Source organism: Paramormyrops kingsleyae, chromosome 8, assembly GCF_048594095.1.
Source record: "Paramormyrops kingsleyae isolate MSU_618 chromosome 8, PKINGS_0.4, whole genome shotgun sequence".
NCBI classification, from domain to species: Eukaryota; Metazoa; Chordata; class Actinopteri; order Osteoglossiformes; family Mormyridae; genus Paramormyrops; species Paramormyrops kingsleyae.
In genome coordinates, this window is record NC_132804.1 from 10,553,638 (window position 1) to 10,576,564 (window position 22,927).

Consider the following 22,927-nt stretch of genomic DNA (forward strand, 5'->3'; position numbering starts at 1 on the left):
ACTGACACCCTTTATTGGGGAATTTCTCCTAAATAGGCAAGTGAGGAGCTACTTTTAGCCTTAGGATGATTTGTGAATACGGGCCCTGGGCTGCAGCCCCTACCCCAAGCACGTCATAACAGCCAACGGACAGCATTTATTACCTGTTGTATTTTAGTAAACATTTTTCCATCTGCAAAATATTGTTGATGTTTCATATTTGATTTGATTAAGGGTTCCCTTAAAAGTAGTTACTGGCGAAGTAATAAAAACGTTGATATACTGTTAAGTAAAAACATTTTTCCGTTATACGGACGCCTATAATGATCAGAAGAACAGTGTCGCTGGAATTATAGATGTCATGCTCCGGGAAAGAAAGGGCAATTTAAAATGGATGCACGATCACCTGTTTCCACTGGATGTGGGTGGTGCAATACGCAGCTTTGGGGCCTGGTATATGCAGAATTTGTGTCGGGTTTCGCCTATAAATATTAAACAAACGATAGAGAAAAATGAAGGCAATGTTGGGAAAGAACACGCCATTTTTACAATTTTGATTTTCAAACCATCCAGAATCTCCCACCAACACTTAAGATAATCTCACATATGGAATAACATGTCTCCTTGGCAGTGAAAGCAACGAAAGTACTAAATTCTTTTTTTTATGTGTGTCGTTACCAGCCCGAAGGAACATTTATTCACTATCAAACATGCTTTGTTTTTTCTCCCATGCGCTGCTGGTTTTATTTACGGTGCCGGGTTGATTTGTAGGGTCCTTTACGCTGCACCCCCAGTGTCCACGCGTCGGAGCAGGACCAGTTTTTTTTACAATTATTATTTTTCATTGTTTCCTCCCCCAATGTGTTCAGTTTTCTTGCAGATTAAACATTATACCACGGAACGAATCCCCGGCAATAGCACGGTAATGAAGGCTATTCTACGCCTGCAGCACCCAGAAGTGAACAGTAGGCGACCCGGAAGGTCTGATTAACTCGGATTGAAGGCAGGCAGAAAGAACATCTTAACCTTTTATAATATATATTTATTTTAAACCTGCAACCGAATTCCCAGGTCTGTATGAAATCCTTCCAATGTTTTACGTCGGGCAACTTTTAATGGTTCGGGCGGGTTATTTAGTTTGATTTTAAAACGGGTGGATTGACTGATTTGAGTCTCCCAAAAAGTTGCAAAATGCCCCAAAAAAGAGGAAAAAAGACGAGCGCATGTTTCAGAAAGACAGCTTCCGAGCGCATCTGAGGGAAAAAATAACATAGATACAATGTAGCAGAATCAGCGTCTGCCGACGGATTTATTTGGCGAAGCCTCCAGCGTAGCGCATCAAACGTGATGTGATTCTGAGACGCATGATTGCTGTAGGAAGTGTCTTTTTTTTTTTTTTTTTTTTTTTTTTTTTTTTTTGAGCCGGGCTATTCAAACCTGAAGGGCTTCGTAAACAATCATTGACGTCCTTAACCCTGATAAACTCCCGACAAAAATATACATACATGTTGCTCGAATGATCCATTTTCTTATAAAGGCGAATTCTTGCTTGTAAAAATTAGGATCTGCAGAATATGGCGTCCTGTCCTTATAAAAATAAGACGGGCTGCCATTTTTGTTTTCCTTTTGTCTGAAAATTTTAATAAAACTGTCTGAGAATGTGGGAGAGGCGCTGGGGAGGACCACCGGCATCCGCCGTTTCTTTTCTCCTCACATCCATTTCGATTTAGAAATGTTTTATTTGGAATTGCACCCGGAGAATCTGGTAGAATAAAAGAAAAGTTAGGTAACTTTTTTTTTTTTAGTTATAAAGTATACTATATTATCATTCTTGTTTGCCACGCTGGATTATTTTCTGTCTTTATTAAAAGTGCATGCACAATATAACTGAACTGTTTTTAAAAGCGGGTTAAAACGCGTTTCGTAAATCTGTTTTCATGATGTTCTTTGACGCTGAATTAATTTCTGTTGGATAAATGAAGTTAGACAGGATTGGTTTGGACGCTTTGAACTGTAAAATCATTTTATGTGTAATGTTGCGCCGCAAATTTCGTAGTTGGAAATAACGAAATTTTCAGAATTTCACATACATTAACGTGACATCCCTAGTTGACATGTCGACTAGTTTCAGCGACATATATAGGCTAAGTTTCAAAACCAACACTGAATGAGTCGATTTTTTTTGGTAAACTTAGAAGTCCTTTGTGAGGCTTGACTTCAAGCTTAATATATTATCGTGTAAAAGGTTCTTTGGAATTATAGAAAATTTTGAAATGTAAAATAGTCGAATTAATCATATTATGCTATAGCCTCCATAATTTGCTCATAACGGGGGTGCGTTTGCTCAGCTGTGATCTTTAGCATTGAGACACTATAAACAATTCATACAACTTTACTATTAGTACGTGTCTGTTGTTTTAGGGTTACTTTTGCGTTGGTAATAATAAAGTGGAAGAGATTGGATAATTCTTTAGATTTCTGAAACAGTTCTGTAGAGAATCTTAACTTTTGTGTGAATCGTGTTTTTGTTGGTTTGAACAGTATTAGGTCTTAGATGTATACTATATAAAAATTATAGTTTTTTGACATTCGAGAATGTGTTATTTTTTATATACTCTGTCATTTCTTGTAGTCTCGTTCTGTTTATAAATACTTGGTTCACTGTGAAAGCTTAAACATGACGGGAAAATATTTTTATTCAACAAAAATAGAAGCAGTGGTTGGTTTGGAAAACTAACTTTTTTCTTTCTCTGGTCTATATGTGACTTAAAAAACAAGTGTGTCCACAGATGCACACTTTGTATGTGTGCACACCTTGTGCACACAAACTTGCCATTCCCGAAGAACTTAGGAGTGTAAACACGGCTCCGTCTCAGTTTGTTTACATTAGTAGTTTGTTTTAGTAAAGTTAGCCATGATCCATTTATGTCTGTGTCTCCTCAGGTCAGAGAGTTTATGGTCTCACAGCCTCTATGTATTGTTCCATAGATTGATTGTTGAAGTATTTTTTTCTTTGCCCAGTCATTACCTGATCTTAAGAAAATCATGTGTCTGTGTTTCACCTCTTTTGCACAAAGTCTTTGAATAACTGCTGCATTGTTCAGATCATTCAGAGAGTAGAAATATTAATCAGGGCCTGAAGAAAATGAAATATTTCCTTGGTGTCATTTTCAGAGTTACCTGGGAAATTTGTATGTTCTGAGGCTGTTTTTGTGGGTGAGTCTTGATCTGCGTCCACATTTTTACAGTTAATCTCTTCTGTTTCATTGGGGTTTCTTGGTATTTGATGCTAACAAGGTTCAAAAGTTGGCGTGAAATTGGTAGAAACAAGGAAATGGTGTGTGAACTTTAGCACGTTTCAACCAAGGAATGTTTTACTTTGTAACGTGTTGCCCATTGTGAAGTTTGGTTTCCCCACCATAGTGATAACAGTCCGTGTTGATCTGTTTGCATTGTCACTACATATCACAGATGCCTGACTGCTTATATGACATTTCAGAAGCATTTCCGCGGTCTGTTCCCTCATAGCCATTCCCTCCTGTCTATCGCAGACTTGGAATTCTGGAATGTTGTGTATTTTCTATAGACTGTTTTACTGCAACCTTAAATTCACCCCTTTGTTGTCTGTTTCAGTTAATACACAATGTGTTTCTGCATGGGGTAACATATCACAGAGCATGATGCTATGTCACATTTCAGAGAGCTTGTATTCTTGGGGCCTCTTTTAACTGTGAACATAGTGTAAATATTCATTTGTTTAATTTTTTTCAGAGGGTATGGATGATCAAGTAATGATTAACTAAATTTTGTGGTGACTAATTTACTATTAAGCAAATGTCTCCTTTTAGGTTTATCATCACCTCATATTTGCCCCACAAAAATCCATAATCCATTACACAGCCTTTAAGAATGTCAAGATAGCTCATAGAACGTTTTGGAGTGAAGCCCGATCACTTTTAATTAAGACCATCTGCTGGTACATCCAACTTACTTTGGTGTCCCTCGTTGACCCCAGGCTCAAACACAGGACCTGTTTTCCTCATTCTGCTCCTTGCAGCGTTTCTGTGTGCTGGCTTTCGTTCCAGCTGAGCTCTCTTGATTGAGCTATCAGTCAGAGAAACCACTGAAATCAAGTCATATTCATTTAGAGGTGTGTTTCCTGGGGAATCTTCAGTTTAGAAATAGTTTTAAGGACAAAAAGGTATTTATTTAAAAATCTTTAATATTTTGTGTTCTTTACTTCAGAAAACACTTTATTACTGGGGCATATTTGTATTAATAAAAGAAGCAGCTTTTGTTCTTTTAATTTGATTATTTCTGGGGAAAAAGGGACGGTTAATATGAATGAAGTTGATTCCTTTCTCCATGTATCTGTTCCAGTTAGTATTCTGGTTATTCCATATCATGTCAAATCTAATCTAAGTTTATTGAATGTGCAACAGTAAATAAACGGTGGTAGGTGCAGGCAATGAAGTGAGTTTCCTTGAAAGCTCCATTTATTAATTATGGTTGCAAAATTCTGGGAATTTTCCCATTAATTCCCATATATTTCTGTTAATTACCATGGAAAGTTTCAAACTTGGAATATTCCCAAAATTCCCCATCTTAACTTCCCATGAATTGGGAATTCTCTGGAAAGTTTCTGCACATTTTCCACCCCTTTACAACCCAGTCACGTAAAAAAAAAAGGAAGTAAATAATGCATATATTTAAAAATGTCCATGTTATAGTTAGGACCTATTACGGAGCATGTTTATTTGTGTCTCGATGCTCTGATAATGTTTCCCCGCAAACAGTGTGTGGCTGAGATGGCTGGGTTCCTGGAGGATGATCAGTCTTGGGAAGTATGGTCTGGATGATGTTGCCATGGCAATGGTCACACAATATCCACCTTCTCGTTCCAGGATGGCCGAGCCTCGGTTTAACAACCCATATTTCTGGCCTCCACCACCTGCCATGCCTGGACAGGTAAGATATCCCATGTTAACCACCCCCCACCCCCTCGCCAAAAAAAAAAACATAAAGTCACAGAACCCTCTGTATCTGATCACAGTGTTGCGATCCGGTTAGAGCAGAATAGGACAAACTATGGCCCACAGGTTGCGTCCGCACTGCCAGCAACTTTAATCAGCCCTTTAAACCAACGATTAATCAAACAACATTTGTTAATTGTTTCAGTTTATGGTGATCTTGTGCAAACTGTGTACATAGTCATCCAGGGCACTCGATGGCACTAGATCAGCCACACTGCTCTCGTTGAAGAGAAATCCCGTTTTCTTTTAAGTTTTTCCTCATTAACTCTTGTGAGATTTTGGAATACTTCTGCATTATCTTGCAATACATGTTTATTAATGATTCTGCTGAGGATGTTCAAAATACAAAGTGTAGTATAAACAGACTAATAACAAAAACGAAATGACACAGACATGTCCTGTACATTGTGCTTTAAGCGGTAGACTATGGGGGACAATGCACACAATTTAATTTTCAGATTATGTATTTTTATATGTATTCATAATTGCATGGTGTCCATTCCTTATCATATTAGTTATATTATAAGTGCACATATGATTAAATTTATGTTAGGCCATCTATAACGGAAGTGACCTGCCTTACAATTAAAAGATTTAATGTGGTCTTTGGGCCATAAAGTTTGCCTACCCCTGGTTTACAGGATGTGGACATTCTCAAAAAGATTCTCAAAAAGTGTTTTTCTGTCCCCTGGTGGAGAGTGGGGTGAATTACAGTAGTCAGTCACCATACACTTTTAGACATCAAATGGGATGGAGCTCAAAGGGACCAGTTTCATAAAATCAGTTTTGTGTTCTTACCTCCAAGTTAAAAATAATTTAAAAAGTAATTCAACAAACAACCTGTAAAATTAGCCAGGCAAAGGTTTCATTGTTTCTGTTTAGCTTATGTGAGAAAAGTTATCTCAAAAGGGATCTGTTTCAGTTCACATTTAACTAGACATGATTGTGATTTCCGGTTGCTTTTTCGATCAAAGAAACCACATTTGCAAATAAAAAAAAAAATAAAAAATTGCTCATCGGAAGATGTCACACTGCTGTCACACTGCTTTGCGACTGGTAGTTTTGCTTAAGAGTTGTCCAGTGACTCAAAAAGCAGTTTGCATCATACGGCCATCAGGGGGTGCTAAACAGGTCCTTAGGAATATGCCTTACAAATAAAAGTAAGTTTTAAAGGCATTAGTACCTGTTTTGGAGGAAATATGTTTTTCCAAAGCCAAGCCTTCACTAAGTCAGATGGTTTATTAATGTATTTGCCTCACTTCTGTGATGCTTTAGATAAAGTGCTTGCTATATAAATAAATATAAAAAGTTCTACTCGTGTATTATGTTACTTATGCACTGCTTATTGTTAGGGACAGTTTTGTAAGGGCAGGTTTTTATACTGATGAAGAAATATGATCCGTTTCTGGAAGTTCATTGACCTCAGTGCTTATAAGGAGGTGATTAAGGTACTGATCTGTGAGTGTTTCTCCTGACTTCTGAAAATGGGGATAAGTGCACTTATTGCTGGCTAATATGAGAAAATATGACAAATATGACCAAATATTTTATCATGATTCATTTACTCGTAAGTCTATCAGTCTATCACAATAAATCTTTTTTTTTAATTATTATTTTTAACTTAAGTGCTCCAATTTTGCCGAAAATTCCCTTAGGATTCCTCTTAAACATGAAAGAGACAACAAATTGAATGGACTGCAAACTGAAATAAAATTTTTATAGATAAATCATATATAAATTCTTTTTATGAGAAATTTTGTCAGTTGGGCCGATAAAGATAAAATCAGTTCAGCTAATGGCTCCATGTCTCCACAGACCTGTCTCTCCTGTTTCGTCGTCATTCTCATTTAGGACACAGAACTGCAGGCAGTCTCTCCTTTGGTCTGCAGCACGCAGGGACCCTACAAGCCCACCTGGTGTCACTCAGCTTCCATACTGTAGCTCTGAGGGATGGAACACCTCTGGCTGCATCTCCTGCATTCTTTGTTGGACATAAGCGCCTGACAAGATGTACTTTTTGTTTTGACCATATTTACTTTAGCGGATGACTCATCATCACCTGTCTTCTTACCTATAGTCATTCCCCTGACGATTACTGTGTATTTATAAATGCATCTCTGATGCTCGTCTGAGTCACACATTCAAATAAGCAGTAGTATCGTCTGCCAAGATCAATGTCATGATATAACATAGTACAGAGTGTTCTGGTAACAATAATCTCTGATGCAAATCACTGAGGACGGCAGGAATGAGTACATTAAGCCGGCAATTTCAGCTGTTTTATAAATTTTACAGTCTTACAGTTTTAAGTTTATACACGTATATGAATATAATATTCTGTGCTTTTGGTATATTGGTCAAGAAAATTAAAGGTTAAACTGCTTAAGTATAACTTTAGCTGAATTGATTTTTTGATATATGGTAACTAATTTAACAATCACAAAAACCCATTTGACAAAATATGTAATCTGGGTCTGTGGAATGCCAATCATATTTCATATTCCTTATTGCTTTGCAGTCTTTAACAGAGAACCTGTCTTATCAAGCTCCCTCATCCACTTGTTCCTTCAGTCAAATGAGCTCTAATTAGTAATTAACAGAGTTTGGGGAAACATTGGTTGGTTGATAGATGTTCTCTATGGTAATGAATTTAAACTGACAGAGCAAGACCATGAATGATTTCTCAAAGCTTGTTCTTTACTTTGGAGAGGTTCTCAGAAAGATTACTCGTAACTTTGTGATAAGGCAACCACAGAAATTCTGTTAGAATTTACAGAATATTCTTTGTCATACTGCTGTTTAACCAACTCCAGGCTTATAAATGTTATAGGTGTTTAATAACTCAAAAAATAAAATCAATATGAGACAAAGCAATATGGAAATGCAAAATATATATATATATTTAATTTTTATTTAATATTTAAATACCTTGACCATTACAGTCTCTCTAGTAGGTTTGGGTGGTATCTAATTTTTCATACAGTTATACCATATGGAATTTTAACAGTATTTTCCAAAAGCAACACTGCTTCATTATTCTTGGCAATAAAATTCTCTGAGTGGGGGGCTTGGAGTGGGGGGGGGGACGGGACATAGCCAAACATACCACGGTACCTCCCAAGCTTGCACTGAGGCAAAGAAAGGAAGTGTGACACCTCTGACATCCGTGATTAACTTTAGGGAATGTGCACGGCGGGGGCAGAATGTGCACAGCACGAGGGGGCGTGCTTCTCCACACACTGAGTCTGTGCGGAAACGCACGACTGCCTCTCGTTCATCATGGAGGCAATACCACAAGATTGTTGTGATTTAACTGCCTGTGGAATACCAGTAGTATTATACCACAGACAGGATGAAGAGTAAGGAATTAATGCTGCCATTGTTTCAGGTCACAGAGCAATAGCATCATGAATACCATGTATTAATAATAATAATAATAATAATAAATAATTAATAATAATAATAAATAAATAATAATAAAGTTCTCAAAGCTTGTTCTTTACTCTGGAGAGGTTCTCAGAAAGATTACTTATACCTGTTGCTGACGGATGTGTATGATCAGCACGCAGCCATGCGATCTCCAGCATCAAGGATTTTATTACAATGTCCATGTTAAGTCATATCAATGTACTATTTGCCTTACTTCAGTGTTGCTTTAAATAAGAGTCTGCTAACAGAAATGAATGACCTAACAGTGCTATGCGTGTGTGTTCCATATGGACTGCTTATTGTTAATGTCAGTTTTGTACGGGAACGTTTATATACTAATACTGTTTTAAATATGATCCATTTTTGGAAGTCCATTTACCTCGGTGCTTTTAAGGAGATAATTAAGACTATTGATCGGTGGGCATTTTTCCTGACTACCCCGACAGGGAATAAATGCACTTAAAAATGCCAGGATTTAACCAACCAGCCGGCTAACTGTTAGTCTACTAGCATAATGTTATCTACCCATATTCACAGCCAGTCCCCAAGCCCACACAGGAAAACACTGTAACTGTGAGCACGGGCATTGCTAAAGATTTTGGGTCCCATGAAAGCATATCATACTGGGCCCCCCAGTCCAGACCAATCCAGTTATTTTCCAAATTTTTTAGGACCCCTGTCACTTAGGGGCCCTTGGAATCGTCCTAACTTTCCCTGCCCTTACGGCGCCCCTGACTCTGATTATTATTTTAGGTTTTTTTCTTGCCATGCAACTAGAATCTCAGTTGTAACAGGGTCTTCTTAAATGTAATTAGGGTTTGTGTATATGCATGTGATTCTGGGAACTATTAAAATTATACTCACACACTGTGACCTCTTCGACTACATTTGTGTAAATGTTCCACATTCTATGATCAACGTCGCTGAGAGCCAATGAAAATGGTGGGGAGGGGGGACACCTACTGAGGCAGCCAGGCTTCAGGGGGCTCTTCCTCTGTGGTTCAATTCCAAAAAGAAAAGAAAAACAGACTAGCTCAAAACACAGCAAGACCACCAGAACTGGGTCTTAGTTATTACAGGGTCACTCCACCCTTCCAGCTTGTGCTCGAGACTTTGATTGCTGCTATTGATTCATAACGGAATTTGCGATGACGTTTCCCTACCGTGTGTCTCCTTTGCCAGCTAGACAATTTGGTGCTGATTAACAAAATCAAGGAGCAGCTGATGGCCGAGAAGATCCGGCCTCCGCACCTGCCCCCCACCACACTCCCTTCCCAGCAGCCTCTGCTGGTGCCTCCATCGTCCTTGGATGGTGGACAGCATGCGATTCCGGTCCCAAAATTCCAGCAGGTGCCTGCTCTTCACTCCCACAGCCCATCCCAGCCTGATCTCGCTCTGCACACCCGCCCTACCTCCAGCACTCTGTCAGGTACCGGGGTGGGGGGGTGGCATTATCAGTGGGAATCCTGGGGCATTTTCCCACATCATATTAGGATATTATGATGCTGTGTCTCTTGATTGACTAAAAAACTCAATAGAGATTCCAGCTGTAGGCATCTGCGTTGTTCATGATGTGGAACGTAGGTGTCTCTTGGTACAGCTGCTTGGATGAACTGTTCAGTCAGACCTGCCAGTCTTGTTTGTGTGTCCTGGGATTCAGGACACACAATAGAGATAGGGATAGAGTTAAAGTGAAATAATAATAATAACAAACTTTACTGTTGCCTAGTGTTTAATCTGTGAAATATCACTCACTACCGATGGCGAAAACTATGAAATCTGAATGTGTATGACATGCCCTCCTACTATGACTCCCACATCAGGTCTGTCACTAGCCTCTCGAACCTCAGAGGCCACAACCCCAACCACGCCCATCTGCAGCAGCCAGAGCCGAATGGGCGGAGCTGCGTCTCCCAACATCATCTCAGGACTGGCCAGCCACCCTGGCGTGGAATCCTTTAAGAACTGTGCGGGCCTGGCAGGCCTGTTGGGCCCACCCCCAAAGATGGAACGCGGACGCAAGAAGATCAAGGCAGAGAACCCCTCTGGCCCCCTGTTTGTGGTGCCCTACCCCATTCTTGCCTCAGGCACCGAAGGAACTATCCCCATGAAAGAGGGGAAGACCTACAGGTTAGGAAATTGGTGCGAGAGAAACGCTCACACAATACTCAGCATCAGCGTTATCTTTCCAGGCCTCACACAAATCGCTTTTAAAATGCTTCTTGCAATTAACACTCCATCAAGGGGAAAGTAGTGAATGTTTGCCAGCCATTTTCACGTGTCAGTGCTTTTCATCGTAGCTCGACACTGACAGCGGTGACGTGTCTCTGTAGTTCATGTGCAGTCATTCGGCAGATGCCTTTAGGTATGATTATCTCTGTGTCCGGTCACGTTCATGCTCCAGAGTGGCTCGTTTTCAGTTACGCCAACCGACGGGCTTGCCTTTGACGACACTGCTGACTCATTTCAGTTGCAATAGCGTGAAGCTTTGAAAGAGACCCAGCCCAGTAAAACCTGTGTGCCAGTGACAAAGGGAGCAGGATGGAAGGCAGAGTGAATTGTGTGAATGTGGCATAAAGACTCTGTGGCTTCTGTAGGCAGGGAATATTACCCAAATTCTTGCGTTTCAGTACCTAATTTGTGACGAACTGACAAAACTGACTAAAGGGCAGCGTGTGGCTCAGTGGGCTAAGCCTGTGTACCTATAATCACAAGGTCGCCGGTTCAAACCCAGCCTCAGCACGTCTGCGGGTCCTTGAGCAAGACCCTTAACCCCCAGCTCCCTGGGCGCCGCTACGGGTGGCTGCCCTCTGCAGATAGCTTACTCTACAAAGAGCAAGTTGAGGGAGGTGTAAAAAAACAATTTCCCCACGGGGATCAATAAAGTATCAATTATTAAACAGGCATTTTATTTTCACTGGCAGACTGCTTTGCTCTTTGGACCAGTGATGGGCAAAATGATACTTATGAACCATTTGATTTATTTTTTGACTCCACTGGTGCTGCCTGTTCAAAAAAGGGCTCAAAGCATGCCCCAAAGCAAGCCAAGAGCGCCATCTAGTGAGGTCAAAAAATACAGCAAACGGTTCATGAAGGTTCATTTGCCCATCACTACTTTGGACCATATGAACGTTACAAATGAGAAAACAGGCCGCTGTCATGTTAAGAGGGGGTCGTTGTAGAGTTTGATGCCTGCTGTATATGGGACATCATAAAGTTATTGTATGACTTGTGAAATGGCCATTTTGTTCATTTCCATTAGTGCTTCATGTGCAGAGCTAAATCCTTAGCCTTTCTGCAGTGAGACACTCAAGCATGCAGTGGGATTCTGACTCACCGAAGCCGGGTCTCTCTGCAGAAAACCACATACAGTGGTGCTTGCGGTTCATGAACACAATCCATTCCAGGAAGGTGGTCACAAACCAATTTGTACGTGAACCAAGGCAATTTTTCCCATAAGAAAGCATTGAAATTCGATTAATTCGTTCACAAGCCTACCAAATAATTTTTGTAATTAATTTCTTGGTTTTTATAGTAAAAACACAATATAGTGTGGCCACGGACGGACGGAGGCATCGCGAAAGCAGAGAGACATGGAGACTTGCTTTCTGGAGAAATCATGCTCTTTATTAACAGTCCTTAAAAGGGCCACAACAGGAACCCAACGAGCACTGAACTGAAATACACAGACACAAGGCTGTCAGACGCCGAAATGCAAGATGCACACATGGTGGAAGATTTACACGTGGTGGAAGATTTATACACGGTGGAAGATTTACACACGCCAAATACTTGCGAGGATCGGACCCGGTACACACAAGACACGGGCAAACACACGCTCGACAATAGGGAAATGTAACCATTAACATTAACAACAACACAATACAAGGGCTATTTACAACTGCATGCTGGGACATGCGGGGACATGCTGGGACATGCGGGGACATGCGTCCTGCCGGTGCTTCATTAGCATAAACAAAAAGGTTGAGGAATCTGTTCGTCGACTATATTTTGTACGCGAACCAAATTGTTCGTAGGCCGATGTGTTCGTGAACCACAGGCACTACTGTAGTTGATAGAGTGACACAGCCAGAGTCACATACGGAGGACGGAGGACAGACTTGCATGATAAAGATTTTACGGTGTGCTGATAGTAGGGAGTAAACAGGGTTGGTGTGATATGTGTAAAAGGTCCCTGACTTCTTTCCCTACAGGTGCAAGATGTGTCCCCTGACCTTCTTCTCCAAGTCTGACATGCAGATCCACTCAAAATCCCACACAGAAGCCAAGGCACACAAGTGTCCGCACTGTTCCAAGTCCTTCGCCAACGCGTCCTACCTGGCCCAGCACCTGCGCATACACTTGGGTGTCAAGCCCTACCACTGTTCCTACTGTGAGAAGTCCTTCCGGCAGCTCTCACACCTGCAGCAGCACACCAGGTAGCCAGCAGGGGGTGCTGTGCCCCTCCTCATACTTGGGGTCTCATTTATCAACACTGTGAACCGTGCTTATGCACATTTTTATGCATAGGTTGCTATCAATTTATTTATTACGAATATTTCCAACCATGCATACACACAAAACCCAGAGAAGCACATAGGATACTCCCACTTATTTTTCAGCCTTGATAAACAAATAGAATGATCTAGTTAAGTCCACATAAAAATACGTGCAGGCAGGTCATGCTAATTGCCATAATGAATTATTCTGATATCTTATAACAGGGATTGGCAAACTTATCCGCAAAGGGCTGGTGTGTTTGCAGCTTTTTGAGATAACATTTAGGTCAGCTATTCAAACCCAGGTGTGAGGACTCTTCAGCCAATCAGTCCTCTTATTAGTAATTTAATTAGGGAGTTGTAGCGAAAACCCGCACACACACCGGCCCTTTCTGGATAAGATTATCCACCCTGTCTTATAAGGTCCATGCCCAAAGAAACAATATATCACTGTCACTAAATGTGTGCTTTACAAGGCAACTGACGTGTAGCTCAATTCATTTTCAGGCATCATTCACTTGTTAGTTTACTGCGGCATATGACACACATTTTTTTTCTGCAGACAGTTAATCACAACCAGAAAACTCTCTTACCTGTTTCTGAAATCCTGGCCTCATCCATCCGTTCTCATCTCAGGTGACACAGCAGTAACTGCATATGTCACCCATTCCCATGCTGGGTCCATCTCTTTCTTTGACAGTCCACTGGTAAAGTCTCCAAACAATACCTGTTTTTTTTTGTTTTTTTTTTTTAGAATTAGGTGATCAGTAATCCTTGTTGACACATCACAGCCCACAGTGAACAACAACGAAATGTGTCCTCTGCATTTAACCCATATGTGACATCGTGACATAGCAGGGGGCAGCTAATTCAGCACCCAGGGAGCAGTGCTTGGGGGCGGTACCTTGCTCAGGGTACCTCAGTGCTGCCTTGCTGGTCTGGGATTCGAACCAGCAATCTTTCAATTACAAGTGCACTTCCCAAACCGTTAGGCCTGATATTCTAGTACGTCCAGCAAAAATTACACCTCATTCTCAGTAAAGTTCCATTTTCCCCCCTTTATGGTATATTTTGTTTTTAACTTTATTTCTTAATAGCAAAATACAGTTGCAAGATGACAATTAAAGTGTATAGTGCATAATATATTACAAAGGGGAATAAGGATATAGGGGTATATGTCTCTTTATGGTTTCCATTTCTGCAACACGTTCTCCTGTCGTGCAGATCGACGTGTTATGCGGTGGTTATTTCCATATATGACTCATTGAGGGTATTTCTGTGCACACACAGTCATACTTGGAATGTGTGAGATTTACCAGCATTCACTTTGTACGGCTGTTTGTATGCATGCGTGATATACTGTATACCAGTTTACCTGTACGTACAGGCGATTCATATGCACACAACTAGGAATTGTTCTGTGCAAACTTTGAGAAATTAGATAAATGAGACCCCTGCAAACTTTGATAAATTCCACGATTTTGTTGTCGCTTAACCAGTTCAGTGCTGGCTGGTTAAGCTAATGGATGCTTGTTCCCCCTGCAGAATTCACACCGGGGACCGGCCCTACAAGTGTGCTCACCCAGGCTGTGAAAAGGCTTTTACCCAGCTCTCCAACCTCCAGGTAGACCCAAAGCCTCACCCTCAACCGCATTCTCGCTGCAAAACACAAAAAAAAAACTTTGCAGTGCTGTGCAAAAACAAGCAAGGACAATCAAGGAAATCAATTAAGGAATCAATCAAGGAATCAATAAATTATGTACATAGATAAGATACCGGGCAGATAAGGTGCCTAGTGCAATGCAGTTTTGCAGCAGGTTCTGTAGATGGGCTGGAGGGGCATATTATATTTAGTGTAATGTAGCAGCAGGTGGTTAGATGACCAGGACAAAGTCAATGGCTGTTGCTGTGGCCTACGGCTGTAGGGAAAAAGCTGTTCTGTAGGTGAATGGCTTTGCTTTTAGTAGATGTGGACGAGGCTGGTTTTATGAGTTGCCTAACCTCATCTTTACTTAGGGGTTAAACAACTGGTTACCCAAACAATTCAGGTGGCAATGCTATGACCCAGTTCTCATCCCCTCCATACAATGACACGTGACACCCAGGTTCTGATGGACCACGGTTTCTCTCCCCCACCTCCCAGTCCCACCAGAGGCAGCACAACAAAGACAAACCGTACAAGTGTCCGAACTGCTACCGGGCTTACTCAGACTCGGCGTCCCTGCAGCGCCACCTGTCGGCCCATGCCATCAAGAACGCCAAGGCGTACTGCTGCAGCATGTGCGGACGGGCGTACACGTCGGTGAGCATGCGCACCCGGGCCGGCTTCGCCGCCACCGCCGTCCCACACCAAAAACAAAACAACAGTTGGCACAAGCATGTAAGTTGCCCAAATATCCGTGATGAAGAATCCCAGTACTCTGGATAACAGTGCGCTGCCAACACTGCAACCCGAGAAATCTAGCCTGTAATGCAGAGTCGTGCTGTCCGGTTCTTCTCTGCAATGCAGTGCTTCTCTGTGGCCTCTATGACATTTCACTTAGGAAAGATTTAAATGGGTTTTCTTTTGTTCATCAACATCTAATGGTAAGAACTTTCATAAACTTCTCATAACTGATTGTTCCTTCTTCCTCCCCAGGAGACCTACCTGATGAAGCACATGTCTAAACACACGGTGGTGGAGCATCTGGTCACCCACCACTCCCCTCAGAGGACCGAGTCTCCCAGTATCCCTATCCGTATTTCCCTAATCTGATTGGACCATGCCGTGCCATGCCCCCCTCTCACCACGCCCCCAGCCACTCTGATTGGACCATGCCCCCCTCTCACCACGCCCCCAGCCACTCTGATTGGACCATTCCCCCCTCCCACCACGCCCCCAGCCACTCTGATTGGACCATTCCCCCCTCTCACCACACCCCCAGCCACTTTCACCCTTAGTGAAGCAGCCCCAATCCCAGCACAATTCAGGCCCACATCCACATTCTCACCCTCCTCATTAGGTTTTGAGGGCAACCCTTACAGGTTTGTCCTAAGATGTTCCTTGATCCCAGTGGTGTCACCCCCCAATGTGAGGCCTTCAAACATGTTCTAGACAGTATTTTTACTTCATAATTATGGAAAAAATAAGCTATTGAAAAGTATTTTCTTTAACCCCTTTTCCCCTCAAGGTTTGTATCCAAGGGGAAGAGTTGGCACCTCCAAAGATTATTTTACAGCACTTTCAGGCCAAGTGTGAAAGAAACCGGCCAAAAAAAAAAAGAGTTAAATAAATAAAACATTCTTTGGGCAGCTAAATTCTAAGCATGGGAATTATGAAAGAAACAGAGGCTCTACCCTGTACACTTTCTGCTTTGTTTACATGTTGCATAAGGACAATTCTGCTAAGACGACACTCGTTCCCTGGCTTCCGAACAGCCAAACTTTACATCTTGTTCCACTCCAAAGAGTCCTTGCTTCTCTCACACCATTTCACTCCTGTGGATTCTCTGTCACTGTGTACAGATCATTACTGTTGTGTAACAGATCTAGAATATGCAGTTAAAATGGAAAAAAAAAAACTTTTTTAACTTAAAAATGTATCTCTTTTTAAAATACATCTATTGACTTTTCTTCTCAAAACATTTTGACCTTCCAGAGTCGAAGCAGACTGTTCCTTATGTACTGGGATGTGTCGTCGTCCATAACTGGTCACAGTTCTCATATAGCCAGCAGAACCTCAGCCGAAGAACCATTCCCCCCCCCCCCCCCCCAGCACCCCCAGTAGGATGCTCTCAATCCAACCACAGCCTGGATGCAACCCACTGACTGACCCAGGTACCTGAAAGCAGGACTCCAACCTGGAGCAGCCGTAGGTGCCGTCAGAGTGCAGCTTTCTGGTACTTCCCTGCTTTCCTGCTTTGCCTGGTTACACTGTGCAGGTTGTGGCGCCAGAAGATAGCAGTTAAAAACTGGTTGGTTTGGGGGGGAAAAAAGAATCAGCGTGTTATTGGGCCAAACACACGCAAAATACAGCGACGGGCCTGCAGTGTCCCGGCCCTGATGTTTAAACCTCAGAGCTCTCTATGCCAAGAATTACAGACCGTGTCTCCTAACTCTGCCTTTGTTTTCATGAATTAAATGGGAACATGTGTGTTTGTTACCGAGGTAACTTGCACCCATTTTTTTTATTTAAAAATTAGTGTGTTTCTGCTTTGGGGTGTCCTGTTAAGTTTGTATAGATATGTTTGTGTAGAAACAGATGACCATATCTTATTACCCATTTATTCATGTCCAAATAATAACAATTCACCTTTATTTTATACATGTGTAAGCCTTAATTGTATTACCATTGTATATTTTTTCCAGGTTTTGTTTGTACTGTATGTATTTTTATTCCTTAGCATGAATACATTGTAAAATACATAACTGTTATTATCCATTTTCTATATGAAATTGATTATATATGTCTAGTTATTAAAAATGCATTTTCCTTTGTCCTGCATTGTGGTACTATATACATTTTGCAGTGTCTGATACCAAAAGCCACGACTTTTCAAAAGAATATTTATGGTAATCAGAAAATTTACTTGAAATTCAACATGATTTATATATATATATATATAGTGTGTGTGTGTGTATATGTATGTATACAGACACAAAAGTTTCAGGTCACTTAGAAATTTCCTTGCTTTTGAAAAATAGCTTTTGTCATTAAGATAACATCAGATTCAACAGAAGTATTATGCAGACATTGTTAATGTTGCAAATGACTATCATAGCTGGAAATGGCAGTTTTTTTTTTTTTAAAGAATATCTACAAAGCCCATTATCAGCAACAATTAGTCCTGTGGGAAGAATCAATAAAACTGGCCGCCTTTGGACTATCTACAGCATCAGCAATTGTGGGTTCGGTTACAAGTTCAAAATGGTCAGAAACAAAGAACTTTCTTTTGAAACTCGTCAGTCTATTCTTGTTCTGAGAAATGAAAGCTATCCCATGTGAGAATTTTTCAGGAAACTGAAGATCTCGTACGATGCTGTGTACTCCTGCCTTCACAGAGCAGAGCAGACTGGCTCTAACTACAACAGGAGGAGGGGAGGGGGGGCCAGTGCACAACTGAGCCAGAGGATAAATTTATTTTAGAGACTGAACAGAGGAAGGTTGGGGAAAAAAGTGCTATGGATGGAGAAATCTAAGTTTGAGGTGTTCAGATCACAAAGAAGAATGTTTGTGAGATTCAGATCAAAAGAAAAGACGCCGTCAGGCACTTCCTCAAACATCTGCCAAACATGGTGGAGGGAATGTGATGGTCTGAGGCTGCTTAGGTGATGATGAAGTGGGAGATTTGTACAGGGTAAAGGGATCTTGAAGATGATTTTGCAATGCCATGTCCTGTGGACAGAGCATGATTAATTAATGATGAGTTAACATAAGATCAGAATGTAACTAAGACTTAGCTTGTGGGTAATTAATACATAAGTAAGAGCATAATACTATACTGTTTGTGCCCCGGCAAGTAAAGTGATATTGAGGAAACAAGCACATTTGGAAGTTTGAGAACATCTCAAACTAACATCAACAAGAAAGGTGAAAATCTATGAGAAAATAAATATAGTTGTTACATATGTCATTAGAAATACCTTTATTCTACTTTTAAAAAAAATCATGTACATGCAACAATACATTGTGCACAGGTCAGATGTTTGGTCTGTTTTCAGAAACTAGAATGAAATATCATCATTCTGAATTTCTCATAAATCTACAGCTTATTTTTTTGTCTACAATTACCCGAATGCGCCATCGTAGACTTTTGCGCGAGAGTGAAAAAATAGAAAAATATGCATACATTATTATAATAGCCTCATTACTAATTATTAATATATAATTCATAAGACAAGTGATTTCACAGCTAAAGCTATCCGACTGATTCGATGCAGTGAAATGCAGCGTCTGCAAAGTTAATAGCTGCTTCCCTTTGACCACCAGGTGCCGCCATCGTGCGGCGAAGCTTCGACTAATGATCCTTTTTCCGGTGTTCTGAAATTTTTTCCTACCTAAAATACAGTAGGACATTATTATAGATGCAAACACTTCATAAATATCTGCTCCCCTCTTTCTTAAGGGTGGTAGGACATTATTATAGATGTAAACACTCCATAAATATCTGCTCCCCTCTCTTAAGGGTGGTAGGACATTATTATAGATGTAAACACTTCATAAATATCTGCTCCCCTCTCTGTTATGGCTGGTAGGACATTATTATAGACGTAAACACTTCATAAATATCTGCTCCCCTCTCTGTTATGGGTGGTAGGACATTATTATAGATGTAAACACTTCATAAATATCTGCTCCCCTCTCTGTTATGGGTGGTAGGACATTATTATAGACGTAAACGCTCCATAAATATCTGCTCCCCTCTATGTTAAGGGTGGTAGGACATTATTAAAGATACAGAAATATAGATATAGTTATCTTTCATATTGTCATAGTTAATCTTTAAATGTCCATGTTCTACCCTTTAGTGAATGTATCTCTGGGTATCCTAACCCATCCTTACTCATTAGACCAGCAAGTCCATTCCATATTTAAAACATTTGGGAATGTGAATATTTCATATAACATGACCACTGTGTAGAGCCCCATTTTTCAAATCATGGTCCTCGAGGTCCGAGCACTGCTGGTTTTCCAGCCTTCCTTTACCTTGAAGAGCCCTGGTGTAGAGTATAGAATACACTGCATATAAATAAATAAATATATAAAAAATCTATATGGATCACAGGTTTTACTAATTAAGTTATTTAATTAACTGGAATAATGTTTTTTTTTGTCCAATCACAATGTCCCGACTAGTTTTATTAGTTACACAGCACCTGAAAACAGAGTTAATTTAATAATGTTACACAAAGCAGCACATACAACAGATATTTTCAGAAATGTTAACAGAAAGGATAATATATTCATGCGTGTTGTAGATTGGTTACTGATACCACGAAAACCATCCCTATTTAGGAAATGACATCAGTGGCGGGTGCAGGCTGCGATAGGGAAGTAAAAGAACGGAATTTGGATGTGCTTGTACTGAATAAAGGAACCAGACTAATCGCTACACAGCTGGTGTGTGTCTGTGGTCTACAGTATATACGCTCATCTACACGTGTTCCAATATAATGTGTCTTGGGATAAAATGTAGTCTTTGCATTGAGAAGTCACGACATGACTTTCAGCACTAAAAAATTAAGTAAATTCCGTTTTTATTGATTAATACATTTTGTTTTCATTACGTTTCACATATAATGTATGTACAGTATAGCCAGGGTCCAAGTGCAGTATTAGATTGTTAATGCAAACATTATACTCGGATCATTAGAAATACTGTTCACTTTTTCGTGAATAAAAACGTGTACATTAAATAGAAATCTTATTTATTTATTTTTATTAACAGATAAGAATGCGATTTTACGTAACATGTTTCAGAATGAAAGATGAACAGTTACCACAGAGACGTAAATTGTTATGCAAACTATGGATACTGCAAACCCTGAGTTAATTTCGCACACAGTCAAGTTTTAAAGCAGCGTGAAAATCACGCGGATGCTTTGCAGGCAAGAGTGTATTCAAACTGCAGTCTGACACACGAGTGTCGAAAATGTATGACACTCAAACACACGCGCGCGCGCGCACGCGCACACACACACACACACACACACACACACACACACACACACACACACACACACACACACACACACACACACACATATATATATATATATATTTTACTAAAAATGCGACAAAACTAACCTTGTTTCTTCTTCGAAAAGCAGAGACTCGAAAGCAGCAGATATTTATGGGCATGTGTTAATTAGCAAACGAGCATGCGCAGTTAACTCGGGTAGGACATTTTCATGGGTAGGAAAGAATTTCAGAACACCTGTGTAGTATCGGTCCGCTGCCGGCTGCACCTCCAGCACGCGGAGGACGAAGACCACGTTATAAAGCACAACAGTGCTTCGGGACGTGGAGATTAGACAGGATAAGTAAAAGTCTAGTGATAAAAAGTTGTTTTTAAAAACAATTTCATGTTTAAATGAAATGCCTTCCTGTTTAAATGAAATGCCTTGCACATATACAAGTGAAAAGCATTCACACACACTACTGAAACTCATACAAACAACTGAAAATCTCTCACAAAAACTAGTTAAAACTTTTACACACACTATTGAAAAGCATTCACACACACTAGAAAGATGAGATTTTCGGTTGTGTATGTAAGCACCTTTTACTATAGTGTGTGTTAAAGCGTTTCAGTAGTATGTGTGGAAGGTTTCACTAGTGTTTGTGAGACCTTTTCAGTTGTGTATGTGAATGAATACATTTTCAGTTGTTTAAATATGAGAGTGTTTATTATGAGAGTCTTTCAGTAGTGTATGTAAATGCTTTCACTTGTGTGTGCAATTTTCAGTGTACTAGGTAAAAAATTAAAGGAATGCTTTGAAAACACATCAGATCTCAATGGGGGGGAAATCATGCTGTATATCTATACTGATATGGACTGGGTAATGTGTTAGGAACGAAAGGATGCCACATCGTTTGATGGAAATGAAAATGATAAACCTACAGAGGGCTGAATTCAAAGACACCCCAAAAAAATGATGCGATAGGCTTGTCCATTTTGCCGAAATTTCATTGCAGCAACTCAAAATCGTACTCAGTAGTTTGTATGGCCCCCACGTGCTTGTAGGCATGCCTGACAATGTCAGGGCATCCTCCTAATGAGATTTTGGATGGTGTCCTGGGGGATCTCCTCCCAGATCTGAACCAGGGCATCACTGAGCTCCTGGACAGTCTGAGGTGCAACCTGGTGGCGTCAGATGGACTGAAACATAATGTCCCAGAGGTGTTCCATTGGATTTAGGTCAAGCGAGCATGGGGGCCAGTCAACGGTATCCATTCCTGTTCCATTTCATGCGACAGAACACCGGCAGCGTGGCATGTTGGACTGATGCCAGCTTGTAAATAGTTCTCAGTAATCGCTTGTGTGATTATAAATGTACTGTCTGTTATGTCATGTATTGTGGTTAATGTTTATTGTTGTAAGTAGTGTGTGTGTGTGTGTGTGTGCGCCCACCGTGTGTATGAGGAGCAGTGCCGGTGTAAACGCCATCTGATGATTAAACCCCGAACTATCCGTGCTGTTTAATTATTGCAAGCATGACTCAGCGACCAACTATTATAATACTTTATTATAAATATTATAGTGTGTGTGTGTGTGTGTGTGTGCGCGCGCGCGCCCGTGCCTGTTTGTTAGCCTGGCGCCTGGTCATGTGACAGCCGGGAGCGGCAATTGAGAGAAGTAGCGCGAACACAGACAACAGCAGTGCATTCGAGAGAGAGAGATTGAAACTGAAGTGTCGATCTCATTGAACTGGTATTGATCAATATCAATACCAACATTATTATCGATACTTGGATCGATCCGCCCACCATTAGTTTAGAGGGGAACGGTGGAGAGTGGCTGAAAAAGAAGTTGGAAAGTACTGTTTTACCGTGTTGGTGATTATTAAACGCAGTTGTGGAAGAAACTGTAGCCCGCTTACTACCCACAGGCCGAGAGGGAGACTGGCACACGCTACCCACTCATCAAGAATCCAGGGTTAAAGTAAAAATTCTATTACAGACATCTAAAAGGACAATTGTTACTACTATGAATGTAATTTCATACATCTATAATTCGCATTTGAAATATCTAAAATGGAATTGTTGCCCTCTCCAATGAGAACCTCAATACAAATGAATGGGGAAAATGACATTATTCCTACTCATAAGAACTGAATTACGAATGCTTGAAATGTTCATTGGTTCTCATAAGGAATGAATTACAGATATCTGAGATGCCAGTATATACTAACAGTGCAACAATGCAGACATCTGAAAATGATTACACCTACCTATTTAATGTTAAACCGGCTTGCCATTTTGCTAGTTGACTATAGAGGTCTGAG

At 40.7% G+C, this 22,927-nt stretch overlaps 1 protein-coding gene across 5 annotated transcripts; it reads left to right on the plus strand.

Annotated features, from left to right (window-relative positions):
* The first annotated feature begins 745 nt into the window (after window positions 1-745).
* On the plus strand, window positions 746-17,421 carry znf362a (zinc finger protein 362a). 5 transcript variants are annotated; one of them, XM_023837625.2, is made up of 9 exons: window positions 746-1,050; window positions 4,884-4,947; window positions 9,624-9,870; window positions 10,265-10,571; window positions 12,656-12,880; window positions 14,486-14,564; window positions 15,084-15,242; window positions 15,579-15,666; window positions 16,111-17,421. In XM_023837625.2, the coding sequence occupies exons 2-9, from the start codon at window positions 4,885-4,887 to the stop codon at window positions 16,176-16,178; spliced, it is 1,236 nt and encodes a 411-aa protein (XP_023693393.1). In that variant the 5' UTR covers window positions 746-1,050; window position 4,884; the 3' UTR covers window positions 16,179-17,421. The 5 variants fall into 5 exon arrangements, with proteins under 5 accessions (XP_023693393.1, XP_023693398.1, XP_023693394.1 ...); XM_023837626.2 differs by lacking the exon at window positions 746-1,050 and adding an exon at window positions 1,393-1,765; XM_023837627.2 differs by lacking the exon at window positions 746-1,050 and adding an exon at window positions 1,393-1,760.
* The last annotated feature ends 5,506 nt before the right edge of the window (window positions 17,422-22,927 follow it).